Source organism: Carcharodon carcharias, chromosome 15 (assembly GCF_017639515.1).
Source record: "Carcharodon carcharias isolate sCarCar2 chromosome 15, sCarCar2.pri, whole genome shotgun sequence".
Classification (NCBI taxonomy): Eukaryota; Metazoa; Chordata; class Chondrichthyes; order Lamniformes; family Lamnidae; genus Carcharodon; species Carcharodon carcharias.
In genome coordinates, this window is record NC_054481.1 from 20,820,331 (window position 1) to 20,837,088 (window position 16,758).

Here is a 16,758-nt window from a genome sequence, read left to right on the forward strand (position 1 = left end):
GGAACTTGAAATTGGTCCCTTTTAGTCTACATGGCTTTGTGTTGACTGGAAAGTATCTTTACCTACAAGACATCAAGGGGCACACTCACAATTTTAAATGTTCCCAACTTAGTTTTGCATAGATAAAAGCAAAACACTGCGGATGCTGGAAATCCAAAACAAAAATAAAAATACCTGGGAAAACTCAGCAGGTCTGGCAGCATCTGCGGAGAGGAACACAGTTAACATTTCGAGTCCAAATGACCCTTCAGCAGAATTAAGTAAAAATAGAAGAGAGGTGAAATATAAGCTAGTTTAAGGGATGTGGGAGTGGGGGGGGGGGGGGGGGGGGGTGCGGTGGGGGACAAGTAGTGCTGGATAGAGGGCCAGTGATAGGTGGAGATAACCAAAAGATGTCACAGACAAAAGGACAAAGAGGTGTTGAAGGTGGTGATATTATCTAAGGAATGTGCTAATTAAGGGTAGAAAGCAGGACAAGCAAGGTACAGATAGCCCTAGTGGGGGTGGGATGGGGTGAAGGAATCAAAAAAGGCTAAAAGGTAAAGATAAAACAATGGATGGAAATATATTTAAAAATAATGGAAATAGGTGGGAAAAGAAAAATCTATATAAATTATTGGAAAAACAGGGGGGGAATCGGAAAGGGGATGGGAATGGAGGACAGAGTTCATGATCTAAAATTGTTGAACTCAATATTCAGTCCGGAAGGCTGTAAAGTGCCTAGTCGGAAGATGAGGTGCTGTTCCTCAAGTTTGCGTTGAGCTTCAATGGAACAATGCAGCAAGCGAAGGACGGACATGTGGGCATGAGAGCAGGGTGGAGTGTTGAAATGGCAAGCGATAGGGAGGTCTGGGTAATGCTTGTGGACAGACCGAAGGTATTCTGCAAAGCGATCACCCAGTGTGTGTTTGGTCTCTCCAATGTAGAGGAAACCGCACTGGGAGCAACGAATGCAGTAGACTAAATTGAGGGAAGTGCAAGTGAGATGCTGCTTCACTTGAAAGGAGTGTTTGGGTCCTTGGACGGTGAGGAGAGGGGAAGTAAAGGGGCAGGTGTTGCACCTTCTGCGGTTGCATGAGAAGGTGCCGTGGGAAGGGGCTGATGTGTAGGGGGTGATGGAGGAGTGGACCAGTGTGTCCCTGAGGGTACGATCCCTGCAGAATGCCACCGGGAGGGTGAAGGGAAGATGTGTTTGGTGGTGGCATCATGCTGGAGTTGGACCATCCTCCGCCATTTCCGCCAACTCCAACTTCTGGCCTTTTTAATTCTTTCACCCCACCTCACCCCCACTAGGGCTATCTGTACCTTGCTTGTCCTGCTTTCTATCCTTAACTAGCACATTCCTTAGATAATATCACCACCTTCAACACTTCTTTGACCTTTTGTCTGTGACATCTTTTGGTCATCTCCACCTATCACTGGCCCTCTATTCAGCTCTACCTGTGCCACCCCCCCACCCCCCTTAAACCAGCTTATATTTCACCTCTCTTCTATTTTTACGTCGTTCTGTTGAAGGGTCATTTGGACTTGAAACGTTAACTGTGTTCCTCTCCGCAGATGCTGCCAGACCTGCTGAATTTTTCCAAGTATTTTTGTTTTTGTTTTAGTTTTGCATAGTATGGGTTTTGAATTGAGTTTTGAATGAACGAACTTCACGCCACCCACCCTCAGAGGCTGCCTGCTTAACACTGGCTAGCATTACTGGACACATGGAGGCAAAGAAAACACGTCAAAGACACCCTGAAGTTTGCCTTGAAGCTCAGCAGCATTGACATTAATGACTCGGAGGTGCTTGCTACCAACCATTTAAAATGGTCCATCAAGCTGCATCATGCTTTGAGTCAAAGTGTCTTAATGATGATGCAGAGCATCAGCAGAGAAAGAAAGAAAAGGAAGCAAATCTTGCACTCTGGATTTCACTACTTTGTGGAATGTCCTGCCTCATGTGCCCAAAAATCTGCAGATCAGAAATCAGCCTGTTCAGTCCCATGAAGACCCATGGCAGAAACTTGCAACCCTAAGTAAGCATCATCCTTAAATCGCAGGACTGCCAATGATGACAACTAGGGCCATCTATGAACATTGCTACAATCCCCATGGGGGAACCATAAACCAAAATAACCAAAGTTACCAAACGACCCCCAAATGAAGAATTTACCAACAAGACTTTAACATGAATCAGAACCAAACCATCTTAAACATGAACCAACATGCAAATCATAATTTCAAATGAAAAGGTAAATTTCACTTTAAATGGTTGATACAACAAAGGTACGTCTTACACAACTACAAGTACCCACATCATTCCCGCATGTATGTGGTACTATGTAGCAACACAGTTCCACAATATGCTGTTGTTTATTCATGCAGGACAGGTCAGAGGTCTTATCCAACAGCAGCTTTCACCTCCAAGTTTCATGAGCACAATTATCATCAGGAAGGTACATGTCTACAAACCTTCTCTCCCTTGGGTCATGGCAGTCTGGTATAGCTTTCCAGAGTTACTTTTCAACTGTTCAACCAGGAACACTCTGGTTCACAGTTTGACCACTTCTGGGAAAGCATCAAGCTCTTTAGCATCTCAGAGCTATTCACACAGCTTTCCAGGTTTTAGTCAGCTTCCACATTGCTTCCAAAAGTTCCTGTATCCTTCTCTGCCAAACAGAAAGCTGACCTCTTCCTGAAAGAGATTTTCTTCTTCTCACAAGAATTTGATGTGCTCTTCTTTCTGTCACTGTTTGCTCTATCTTTGTGTCTGCATTCTAGGGCTAATCGCCTTTACCCTGCAGCTCTCCTGCTCGTAGCTCTCCTTTGTTTCTGGCCACATAAATGGCTTTTGTATTGAACCTGTTTCCTGTAGGTACAGCTTTCAGGTCAAGGATTGCCAGGTCACTTCTTCAGTTCTCTGACCGATGGCAGGTCTGACCCATAGTGCCATGACCTCCAGTAGCTGTTAGGGCAAGGAGGCAGGTCCTGAATGCACCCCAGCAGGAATGGGGATTGAATCCCAAGCTGGTGGTACCAATCTAATCCGCACCAGCCATCAAGCCAATTGATCTAACTGGCCCGCCCAAGGAGTCTGAGTTCCTGTGGCGACATACACTTTTACGTGAACATTGTAGCCTGGAGCTATGGATAGTGATGGTAGGGGCATCAATTCTTTATTAGGTCTCATGTATTTCTTATTTTCCAAGGAAATTACAATTGATCCTTTTTGTAATTGATGCAAACTCCTTTTCAAACATTCTTGAAAACAGATTCACTGGATATTTTAAAGAAATTACAATTTTTTCTTACTGTTCTGTTTCCAGGTCAAAGGTTGTCACAACAGTATTATTAAAGTCAGTCCTCCTATGCAAACAATCTCTAATTTTACTTCAGAGTGCCACTAATGCAGTAAAAATGCACCATCAATAATTTTAGGAAAAGCTACAACAAATTGAGATTTTCTATTTATGTACTCAACAACTTTTTCACTAAAAATTGTACACAGGAAGAATTTCATCCCTGGAAAGGAGAGTGACTGCAGAACTGTTTCATGAATGTGCCTCTTAAGCGATTGTTTTCCCATCCTTTAATATGATTGACTTTTGAAAAAGTAAACGAAGGTATTCTTTTAGCCTAACTAACACCTCCCTCCATTTTGAAGAATTGTTTTCTCTTTTTGAGTTAGTAGAACTGTTTTGAAGCCAATTGGTGTGGTGCCCTTCTCTCAGCCTTTTCTAATGCTATCCTTCAGTGATTGCAAGAAAGGCCAAAAGATTGTCCTCTGTGACTTCATGGGGAAGGAATTCGACTGTAATCCCATGGGAATAACTTTATATTAATATCTAAAGCCTTGGTTTTAAACACTGGTTGAAACACAGCCAGATTAACAGTTTGATGCCTGGAATTTTCCACAGTTCAGGGCTTGGTGGGGTTGAAGCTTAAATTATTTTCATATAGTAAAGACAGAAAGAATTTGCATTTATATGGTGCCTTTCATAACTTCAGGAAGTCCCAAAATGTTTTACAGCCAATGACATACTTTTGAAGCATAGTTAGTGTTCTAATATAGGAAATACAGGAGCCAATTTGCACACAGCAAAGTCCCACAAACAGCAATGCAATAATAGCCCAATAATCTGTTTAGTGATAATGGATTCGAGATTAGTACTAGCCAGGACACTGGGGAGAACTCTCTGGCTGATCTTTGAAGTAGTGCCATGGGATCTTTTTACTTCCACCTGAGAGGACAGACGGGGTATTGGTTTCTCATCCTAAAATCTATGCACTGGAGTGATGGCCAAAATTTTCACGAAGTCCCTAAGAGGGATTATGAACCCACAACCTTCTGACTCAGAAGCAGGAATGGTACTTAGAGAACTATGGTTGAGTATAACAGTTATCAAAAAGATTGAAAGATAGAATGAAAGAATTACAGTATCGACAACAATGCTTCACTTTTGTCCACTGGAGCATTTGAAATGATGCATCATCGTCTCTGTAATGTTATTGAAATAGCCTTTGAATTTCAGGCACATTATGCAAGGACCTAACTAAATCATAAAAATGTGTAAGTGAGGAAATAAAGCTCTGCTATGTCAAAAGTTGACCTGACTATGGGAAATCAGGAAGGGTTGGGAATGGGTGAGGAAGATGGCCTCCATGTTCATCCCCAGCTATCAGCCCTGAAAGCCATATAGGAACAAAATGGTGCAATTTAGCAATTAGCAATTATAAAGATATCGATCTTAAAAATAAATTCTAACACATTTGTTATTTTTTTACCAAATTCAACATGGCATGAGGAAAAACAAATAAGATGAATTCAAAACTGCAATATTAATATTTGCAGGAGTATATTAAATGACCCTGTGCATTCAAATTCTTTATTTCTTAAAATGTTACTTTCAAATGCAGATTAAATTTGGATGCATTTCAATTGTATTTCACACTATTATTAAAAAATTTAGAACTCTAGACTTGTGTCCTCTGTCGTACTTGTAGCGCACATTTTATATTTTTTGAAATAAACTATTTTGAACCTTCTCTGAACAAGTTCAATGATCTTTTTATGAATATTTTTGATTAGAATCACTAATGCAATGTATAGTTGAAACCGGCACTAATCTGCGATTCAGATGATATCACTTGTCAGATTGTAAGCCCTTCTGTCGTTGCTGAAATTTATTGCCAGTCTGCTGCCATTCAATGCATTTTTATCATTTCCCTTTTATCATTGCTAGTTGCAGATTAGTGCATTTCCTGCTGCCTAAGTCCTGTCCTTGTGGAAATATATGGTTTCTTGGAGATGGTTAAGTAATATTTTAGCATGTTGAATGATTAATCTTTAACTGCGATGGGTAAATTATGCCATGATTTATTTCAGCCCTGCTTCATCTCTTAATATGTGTTTGGCCAAGTCATATTGCTTACGTTATTTGAGAAGATCAGAAGGGAAATCTGTAAATCTAGAATTACATCAGCCCACAGAGTTTCTATTTGTACCAGTACTTTAGTTTTTTTTATTATAATGTCATAGTAAACTGGGAGCTTTGATTGATAGTGACTTGAGGCCTCTTCCTATGTGTGATGTCTACCTCAAGCTTCGGTTCACAAATTATTTCCTTGCCTATTAGTGAGAACTAATTTACTTGTGACTGCTTTGCTAATCATATATAGTTATCATAATAATGTATTTGAGGCTTTTATTAGTCTTATTCACACATTATTTATTCTACTTCTTCCAGTTTATTTTCTTTATTTCATATTGCCTTGTTTCTGTGATTAAAAAGAGCTCATTGCGATGAAGTGGAAATAATTAAGCTAAAGTGGTCAAGTTCACATATGATATCAAACTAGAGATGAGGCTGATTTGGGAAAGCAGGTAGAAATCATTTAAAAGGAGTTTTTGGGATGTGGATGTTGCTGACAAAGCCAGCATTTTTGCCAACCATTGTTGCCCTGAGAAGATAGTGGTGGGCCACCTTGAACAGTTTGATATGATAGAGTGGCTTGCTAGGCCACTTCGGAGAGCAGTTAAGAGCCAACCATGTTGATGTGCACCTGGAGTCACATACATATTAAACCGGGCAATTGACAGCAGACTTTCTTCCCTAAAGGGCATTAGTGAACCAGGTGGGTTTTTATGATAATCCAACTGTTTTATGACACAAACTTTTTTATTTCCAGATTATTTTTTAAACTGAATTCAAATTCTCAAACTACCATAATGAGACTTGAAACCACACTCACTGGATTATTAGTCCAGGATAGATTCCTCATCCAGTAAATAGCTGTAAATCAAGAAATGGAAGGGAGGGAGGAACTTGGGAAAATTACAATCACCAGGGAACTGGTATTGGGCAAATTGTTGGATGGACTTCATCCTAAGGTCTTGAAAGAAGTGGCTAGTGAGATAGCTGATGCATTGGTTTTAATTTTCCAAAATTCCCTAGATTCGGAGAAGATTGCATTAGATTGGAAAATAGCTCCTTTATTGGTGGCTTCAAAGGCTAAGGCTACCTGTTGGGTAAAATGGCTTAGGCCAACATGGTACTCATCCTTCCAGAGCGCAACAAATCATTGAAGCGCTTGCGGCACTGGGTTCCCGTGTGCCGCACTGCATCTTGAGAGCTTACAGCCTCCGCCACCTCCTACCATGCCTGCCTGGTCACGTGGGGGGCCCCTCCTCCTCCCATCCTCCGGAAACACACCTCCCGATGATTTGACACCTCTTCCAGGAGGGCAGCAAGGCAGGCATCGGAGAACTGAGGGGCTCATTGGCCCCCCGCTGGCCTACCCTGCAGCCTGCCCCACTCCTCCTCCTCTGCCCTCACCTCCTCTGGAGCTCGGTCACTGGCCATGGTGAACAGCCTAAAGGAGGCTGCCTGGCCTTTCTTTATAGAGACTGCCGGTTCCCCATTGGAATTGTGTCGGGCCGGCCCACCGGACAAACAGAAAGTTCAGCCCATTGTTACTGATACAAATTAAACCATCACTGGCAAACTCCTGACAAATCTATAGAAACGGCATATCTGTTATTCTTATATTTAAAACTACCACCGCACAAAAATTGCTTTCCGAGATTCTAGATTAGCTCTGAGATCACAACCCTAAGGCAGCTTCATGCATATCTGTGAATGTTAATTTGCCAATGTAAAATATATACAGCACTGATTGCTGAGGAATGAACTGTTAACTTAATGCACTTTCCCGTTTTATATATAGTAGTTAGGAAAATGTTTTTCTAATCCCAATTTCCTTTGGTCTTAGAAATGTATAGTCTCTGCAAAATAAATAGTCAAGTTCACCCTCACCTAATTTCATGAAGTTTAAGAAATTCATTAATGACCATCAGTGGGATCAGCCAGAGGAAACCAAGAAACCAAGTTGCTGCTGGAATGTCCAAGAAGTGAAAGGCAAGATTTGAGGATTTATGATTCCACATGCAGTAGGCTGCATTTATTTGGATAACGTGAAGAAGAAGCCTAAAGATAAAATATGGTTAAGTGTTGAGGTCATATTGAAAACATTTCCCGCTTTCTTTTTCATCTAGGCCAACCTCTGCTCAGTCTCCGTACATCAAAGTTCGACCCCCACTGGAACTGTTATGTCTGCTCCATTGTTAAAACTGCTTCCAAGAAGCTCACATTGCTCATTTGAGCCAGAAAACATTTTCATTTCAATTTCAGCATCTCTTAACTCCCTATAGAAGCCTGCAGGGAGAATCCTGTCCATGACCTCTTAGGTACAAGAATCAGTAGGGCGATGAGGGTACGGGGGATTGGGAGCGGGGAGGGCATCTGTGGGGAGGCGAAGTGACTGTCTTCATTTTAATATTTGTTGTCATTTTAGTGTCCATGAATAGCCTGAGTGGGAGTTTAAATGAGCAAAGCAATGCTGCAGTAATTCATTTGAGAATTATTCATTTGCAGTTAAGCTCTTCACTAATGAATTACATTCTTTGTCTCACTGTTACTTAAGTTACATCCTGTACTCAAGCGTCTGCATTGTGCATTATTTAGTCTATCAGATTTTACTGCAATCTGCATGATAAGCCAAATCTTCTTTTGTCAAACTATTGCAAGAGTTACACTTACGCAATAATGACAGCAGCACACCACCATCGGTTACTTAGCGGGCTCTGTTTCCACCAAGGTTTGGATCGGTGAACATGACTCATAGACGTACACACTGAGAAATAGAAGAGTGCATTTAGAGACTTAATCATAAATTAAGTTTATGATGCAACCAATAAATTTAATTTTATCATCATTTTCTGCATCAATGAATTGTAACCTTGATTGTTGATGTCACAAGCATTTCATTGCCTTGATTTTGCAGTCAGTGGAGAAGCAAGGGCACTTGCTGCTGACCTGGAAGAAAGCTGCCCACGGACATCTCGTGATTGCTATATCATGGTTTACCCCCTTCCTGACATTAGTTTAAATCTGATGCCAAGTAAAAGAGATGTCTTGGGGCGCAGCAGTCAGTAAGTGGTAAGCAGCCAGACACAATCAAGCATTCACATACAGCAAACCAGGAAATTAAAAGCACGGTAATACCCTTAACTTTTAATTTAAATCTTTTATTTTGCCAGCTGAAAATTATATTGGATTAAGATGGAAGCTAAAATAAAGATAAGCAAACTATTTTGAAAGATAGTAAGGAGAAATTTGACATTCCACAAACATGAAATTCACTTTTAAGGGTCAGTGAGGGTGTTTGGCACTAATTATGAAATTCATGAGTCTTTAACAACCCCAGTTACACCTCATTCATCAACTTGCTACTTTTTTAAAGGCTTTTTTAGTGAGACTGACAGCATAAGATGGAAGTTCTTGTCAATTCCAATGATTTCCCATTGAATGCATGCTGGGGGTGGGGGTGTGGAGGTGGGGGTTGGTGGTGAGAGCAGAATGGGGAATGTTTGGACCTCATTTTTGTAGAGTCAGGCTGACTTTGGAGACCTTTAAAGATGGCGAGCAGGACCTGATTGCAGGATTCCCATCCTCATTATGGCGTTCCTGACCTGGCTGGTTCCATTGCAGCAATAGGCATCTCATACACCAGTGCAATTTTTGTGGAGTAAGGACAGTTTCTCAAGGACACATGCTGACCATGTCAATCAATCAAACGCTCCATATACACCTCTGAAAGCAGGCGCCTGCTGAATTGATCCATTAGTAAGTCTCGGAGCTCAATCAAGAATTCATAGTGAGAAACAAATGGCCTGACATCTGTTTCTTCAGATGGGGTTGAGGGGTGAGAGTTACAGGGCCTAATAGCCTTTAATTCAACTGAGGCAGGCTTCCTAGCCTGCACGCGTCAGCATTTGCCCACTTCCCTGGCCACATTTGAACTGCTTGCGGGTTTGGCGGGCCTGACTGAATCCTGACCCACCTCCCTGGAGTGAAAACAATGCAGACGGGGGGCCATTTGTATGGACACAGGTCTGCTGAATCAGAAAATTTTCCAAAACGAGCCTCCCACCTCGATAACGAAAATCTGCCCCTCTTCTCAATAACGCACCCTCTGGAGAAGCATAGAATCACTGACAGTAACTTTTGGATTTCCATGTTATTCTGCATGTGTGGTTGCTGTCAGTTCAGTGGAGTAATAACATCAAACACTTACAGTTTCACTGCCATCATTAATGCAAAAGCCGGACCATTAATTTCATTTCAGCACTTAACCATTTACTCTTCACCCTCCAGAAAATTCACCGATGTCACATTTGGTTCATTATACATAAAATCTGATGGAGAGATCACTGATTTTTGAACATTTTCAGTTTATGGGTTTGTGATTGGTTCAGAACCTGACATTTGAAATCAGAGACCAATGACTTGTGGAAATTCTGTTCAGTACCATAAAATTAGATCACTCACTGGCTATCCCGAATGCTTTTTTGCTGTTTGTGAAATGACCTCCTTCTTTCTAGTAAAGGCACTGCTCTCAGTTCTTGGATCTAGGAATTACTATTACACTAGCAGTTTTAGACTTCCAGGGCAGTATTTAAAGGAGGTGATGGGGGTTTCGCCCGCCAGCTGGAAAGCTGCCAAGAACCCCTGGTTGTCACTTTTCAAGAAGGCACACTGCATCAGACACTTACCTGGGCAGTGGCAGGCCTTCCCCAGTATCTCGGATCCCGTGCGAGGGTCCTGCCTACTGTAAGCTGCCAGTTAATCAGAGGCCAACAGCTCTTCATTGCTAAGCAGCACCACTGGGGAGGTGGTATCTACTGTCAGTACTATACTCATCTGAGTACTAAGATCGCCATGGACCCAGGCACAGGTGAGTGATGATGAGGGAGGTGGGGTCACTGAGTGGTTGATAATGAGGGAACCCCCCCCACTCACAAACAAACATGACAGGATTTTCTTTTTGGGCTTCCTGCATGATGAAGTGCCCACCCATCACTAGGTGAATACCAGCAGTGGTGGGATGAGGCCCTTAAGTGGGCATTAATTGCCCACTTAAGTTCCTCAACTGCTGATGTGGCAGCAAGGCTGTCTACGGACCTCCTGCTGTGGACTTAGTCGGGGCAGTGGTGGGAAGAGGGAGGGTACGCTACCCACCACTCTCCAATCTGATTAAATGCACCCACCACCAAACTCATAATGGGGTAGGGCATTAATTTGTGTCCCCAAACTTACACTCCTTAAGGTGCCTCACTAACAACATGTAGAGTTTTTTAGATCTTTGAACAGAAAAGAACCTACTGGAACACAACTTTAAGCATTTTAAATCGTTTTGGAGAAAGATGAATGTATTCCACTAATAGTCTTCTGTTTGCGTTAAGAATTCCTGAACGTTATGGAACAAAGCCTCAAAGAAACATTCACTTGTAGACTTGCTATTAGAATCATTATTTTTTAAAGTCCTCTGGTCACCTTGGCCTGAATTTTTCAGGGGGTGGGCAGGCTTGGTTAGAGAGGGCAGGGGAGGGCGCGGAGCTGATTGCCACCCGCGATCGGCTCCGTGCTGCCATTTTACGTGGGCAGGCCAATTAAGGCCCCTCAGTGTAAGACATGAGTGGTGGTGCTCAGTGCTACCTGTATGGGTGGGGGGAGGAGAGAGAGTCAGGACCAGCATGTGCACTAAAGAGCGCTTCAATCTCCCTGAGCTGCCTCAGGGAGATTGAATTGCTATTGAAAATATTAGATCATGGATTAAAAATTTATTTAAACATGTCCCCTCATATGACTGTGTCACATGAGATGGGACGTGTTTTTATTTGTAGGAAATTTTTTTTATTACATTAGTAAAAGCTTTAGGAAACCTCATCGCACTTGTGGATGAGGTTTCCTGAAAAACACGAAGGCTGCTTGGACTTAAGGTTGGATGGGCAGCATTAACAATTACCTTAATCACTTACTTAATAGGTCGTTTAAATATCGGCGGACACACAGCTGACTCTGGTGCGCGCTTGCCGAAGGAAACATCGCGAGACAGCGCGATGACGTCAGCATGTATGCCCGACATCATCGTGCATCATTTTACCCGTCAGCATGTTGGGCCAGCCCCCAAATGCTGACTGAAAAATCCTGCCCCTTGAGTTTTTTATTGAATGTCTTGAACTGAATATTTTTCAATATAATATCTATTAGTGATCTACTAATGGCTGGCTAAGTTGCACAATATTTGCCATTTAGTTGGGTGATCTTGATACTTGGGGCACCTACCCGCAATCAAATGAACATAATTCTTTTGAAAGTGTAACCCCATTTGCTTAGAAAACACCACCATTGTTTGATTGGTACTTGTACAGAATTAATAATTAAAGTTGAATAGGACTTAAAGGAGGAACAGTTCAGAAAAAAACAAACATCTGCCAGAATGTAAATCTGTACAATAATTGCTCAAAAGTCAGGAGATCCTTTTTCAGAATTTTGAAGTCTCATGTATCAGTCAGAAGATTAAAACTATTAAATGGGATGTAGGCCAGTCACAATTTGTATCTCATGCACTTCAATACTTACACCTTAGAGACTTTGGTTTTCTCTGGATTCAGAAGAAAGAGAAAATGAAACCATGCCTTGATGACCTTTTGTATAGAAATAATTTCAGCTACAACAGTGGAGTAACATTACAGATGTATATCCATATTAGCAGACTTCTGAAAATCCCATCAAGGTTTCATACAGATGCAGATCATAATAAAGATTAGATTTTAAATAACTTGATTTTCTAAGTTTTTTTTCTTGATATCTTTCAATTTTAGATCTTTTGATAATCTTAGTTACTTACATCCATGCAGAAGAATGAAAAAAGCTACTATCTTTTGAGCCAGCATAAGAGCGTTCTCATATTCTCCAAACCAATCGGGTGACATATAAGTTGAATTCCTGTTTCAATTAAGATTAAAGTGCAAAGATAATAAGTACCATAAGACCATATCATGTGTATCCAGTTCTTCTAATACTCTGAACTGTAAGAGACTCATGTAATTATTAAACATTTGTTCATGCTTGATTAAAATTCTTCTTGAATTATATGCATTTAAGATTTTATGTCAAACAACGTATCAGTCAGCTAAAGTAGGATTTATTGTGTAATACATAAAAGATCTGTCTAATAATTGAATCAATGATATGTACAATTCTACACAGTTAATTAGAAATTAATGTTATGCTAAAATGTCTTGATAACCCCATCACAAATGTCTTAATATTGCATGGGAATATTAATCATTAATATTAACGTTTTATTCCCTTTTTTTATCTTACCTATAAGCACTATAAGCAACAAACTGTCAGTAGGTAGAGTGCTAATTAACAGGAATTGAGCCCAAGATCAGAAAAGGCTGCTAACAACCAGCAATTCCCTATTTCTTAAATTTGCATTTCCACTTTTTCCTTCTCAGCATTCACTGGCAGAAGGAACAGGGGAGACTTGCTCATATATCATCTGTCAATTTTGCATTGTAACAAGCTGCAGAGAGTTGTAAGAACATAAAGCATATAGCAAGGAAAGGCTATTCTTGTCCTTACAATTCTCTGCAGCTTGTTACAGTGTAAAATTGGCAGAGGGATAGGAACAGAGACTCCACGAGTTATTTTGATAATGTGCAATTTGCCTTATCATGGAAACTACCCTCCCCCATTTCATCTCCAAATGGAAGATTCTACAAAGTCATTTTTCCCCCTTCTGCACACCAAAGATAAATTAAGTAAAATTCTGGAATATCCATGATCTCACATTTTGCCTTACACATTCTAGACCTGTTAATTTTTGAGGTCCCAAGGCATCTGGAACCATTTTGTTCCACATTCCAGTGTTCAAATATTTCAAAAGCAAATTAGATAAATACTTGAAGGAGAAAAATTTGCAGGGCTATGTCAAAAGATTAGGGGAGTGGGACTAATTGGATAGCTTTTTCAAAGAGCTGATACAGGGACAATGGGCCTAATGGCCTCCTTCTGTGCTGTATCATTCTATTACTTTATGACCTATTTGGCTGCCTCTCAGTACAAATACAGTGGAGTTTTGGAAGCCAAATAAAAATAGCACTGCAACTGAAATAGAACTGTTAAAGAGGATTTGAAAGGATGAGAGGAAGTATTGATTGAGCAGAAGAACAAAAGGGAAGCTCTGTGATAGGGTAGACTGCAGAAGTGATTAAGGGTGAGATTTTGCCAAAGCGGTGGGGCTCCCATCACCAGGGTGGTTTTCCAGTGGCTGGCACACTCGGGTTGGAGTCAAGACTTCTGCAACGATATTGTCAAGAGACGGCAATTAAGTGCTGGCAAGCGGGGAGGCAGCCAGTTAAGGATAGCAGAGTGGGCTTTCAATGCCTCTGGCCAATCAGAGGGCTGTAAATTCTGGAACCGTGGCAGCCAACTGAGAGAGGTGGTCACTACTGAGGTAGCAAGGCAAACGCGAGGGCAGCTCCATTTAGAGGTGCCCTCAGAATGGTGAGCATTAAATAAAGTTTGCTTTAGGCCAAGCAGGCGGTGCATGGAGAATTGGGGAGTGGGTGGCGGTGGAACCTCCTGCCACGTCATTGGGGTCGGGGGGACATTATTTGCTGCCAGTGGCTCCCTCCCTTCACCCATGCTGCCTCCCAGAAAGCCACAAGGGGGCCACTTTCATGCAGCTAGTGGCCTCCCTACATGGTGGAGGTCGGTGGGGGGCGGGGGTGGGCTGCTTTGCACTGGCAAAATGCCAATGGCTGGTAATTGGGCCATTAATCATGCAAATTTGCTGTCTGCCTCTGTTTGGCTGGCAGCCAAGCAGCTCCTATTCCAGCCACTCGGTAAGCCGTCCCAACAGAGCTTCCTGGCATTTTATTGGCAGCCCCACCCCCCACCCCCAACACAGTCTCAACACCGCCCAGTCAGTATAATTTCACCCAAAATAAAAAATGGTTTCAAGCTACAAGGCAAAAGAGAGTGGTAACAGGACAAGTAAAGAAACAAAAGATGTGCCTGGGGGAGATGTGAGTGGTAGGGTCCTGAATAACAGCAAAGTAAAGGAAGTGCAAAATAAAGGAAATAAGAGTGAAATGAGAGAAAAAAACTAAACTAGCAAAGAAACACGAAACAAAATGAGGCAGAGATTATGATCTAAAAGTGTTGGTCACAATGTGGCTGTAAAGTGCCCAGTCAAAAGATGAAGTACTATCCCTTGAGCTTGTGTTAAACTTCGTTGGAACACTGTGGCAGGCCAAGGACAGAGAAGTCAGAGTGGGAGCAAGGTGGAGAATTAAAATAATAGCCGACTGGTCATGCTTGCTCATGCTTGCAGACTGAACAGACGTGTTTAGCAAAGCAGTCACTCAGTCAGCAATTTGTCTCCGCATTGTAGAGAAAACCACATCATGAGCTGTGAATACAGTATACTAACTTGAAAGATATTCAAGTAAATTGTTATTGCACCTGGAGGAAGTGTTTGGGGCCTTGGATGATGAGGAGAAAGAAAATATAAGACCTTGAACCATTAGAAATCTTTTGTCATCTGGCATCTTCTGCCCTCCATCCTATCATTGACACTCCCTTTTGTTATTCTTCCCAGCCTCCCCCCACGTCACTTGCTCAAAACTTATCAGGTTTCTACCTTTTCCCAGTTCTAATGAAAAGTCATAAACCTGAAATGTTAACTCTATTTCTGTCTCCACAGATGCTGCCAGACCTGTTGAATATTTTCAGCATTTCTGCTTTTATTTCAGGTTTCCAGCATCCACTTTTGTAAAGGAGGGAAATTATACCAATCCTTTTATCCCTTAAAATTTTAATCAGATGTCCAGTTGCCTGTTTGTTGTTGACATGCTAATGCAGCATCAACTATTGATCTCTCTCTTGCTACAGAAGCAATTTGCTTCTTCATGCCCTTCCTCAGTCGGAATGATGGACATGAACCTGGATCATATATCTCAGTAGAGCCACACTCCCTCATTGGGACTACTCTCACAATCAGATATACATGTGCGATGAATGCTAGTGATTCCAGATGACCTCCCATAGCTGTTGGTAATTACACACATTTGAATTGCTAGCTTTACTATCAAATACTTAATGTAGCCTGCTACAAAACTGGAGATTTTCCTCATGGCAACTGTGCTCCTCTTCCAGTTCACATCCTAAACATGACAGAGTTAAATTGTATTGTATCTGCTGCATGTCACTATGAGATGGCTGTATACAGTACAGTACTGTGCCATGTGAAAGATGGTGTTCAGCTGAATTACCAGTTCTTGACATCCAGGACCAGAAGGCATAATCTCAGAGTAAAGGGCTGCCCATTTAAAACAGAGATGAGGAGGAATTTCTTTTCTCAGAGAGTAGTCAATCTGTGGAATTCTTTACCACAGACGGCTGTAGAGGCTGGGTCGTTAAGTATATTCAAGGCTGAGATAGACAGATTTTTAATCAGTAAAGGAATCAAGGGGTATGGGGATAAGGCAGGAAAGTGGAGTTGAGCATTATCAGATCGGCCATGATCTCATTGAATGGCGGAGCAGACTCGATGGGCTGAATGGCCTACTTCTGCTCCTGTGTCTTATGGTCTTATGAGATTTTGTGATTTGCCAACAAATAGCATGCATATTTCATAAAAAATCTATAAATGTAAGTATTCATTCATGTGTGCTCTGCCCAAAAGCAGGTCCATGGCTCATTGTCTGTTGATGTTTCATCCTGAGATTTTTTTTTTTGGCAATTTTTGTGTCAGTGGTGGTTTGTCATTGCCTTCCAACCTTGGGGATAGGACAAGGAGGCAGACCCCAAGCCTACTTCAGCTGAAATAGTCATCGAACCCACGTTGCTGGCATTAATTTGAGCCACCTACCAGCCAACTGAGCTAATCTGACCCCAAATGTAAATATATCAAACAAGTAATCAGTATCACACAGTCTGGGTGGACACAATGGGGCAAATGGCCTCTTTCTGTGCTGTAACCATTCTACAATTCTAAAATATCAGATATCAAAATACCACTTACATGAATGGTCCAAATGGATGACAAGAGAAGTTGGCTTTAGATTGTCTTTTCACACAGAACTCATGCAGCATCAACCCAAAGCATGTCAACTGCATGCAAACAGTCAACCCAGCCTTCATCAAAAAATACAGCACGAAAAACTGCTGGGTCTAGGAATAAAACATGAGCAAACAACTAGTCAAACACCAATGCATTTTCTGTTGAGTTCAAAATATATTTTAGCTTGTATTTTCTTTTTTTGTTGCTTCTTATCCATTTTCCACAAACTATAAACATTCAGGCAAAAACAAAAATACCTGGAAAAATGCCAGCAGGTCTGGCAGCATCTGT

General features: G+C 41.5%; 1 protein-coding gene across 1 annotated transcript in view; it reads right to left on the reverse strand.

Moving 5' to 3' along the window:
- The window catches only part of LOC121288344 (transmembrane protein 94-like), a 156,242-nt gene that overhangs the window by 22,182 nt on the left and 117,302 nt on the right, over positions 1–16,758 (reverse strand). The window contains 4 exon segments of the mRNA XM_041206898.1: positions 7,302–7,472; positions 8,085–8,178; positions 12,238–12,335; positions 16,429–16,577. Of these exon segments, the coding sequence (XP_041062832.1) occupies positions 7,302–7,472; positions 8,085–8,178; positions 12,238–12,335; positions 16,429–16,577 (512 nt within the window).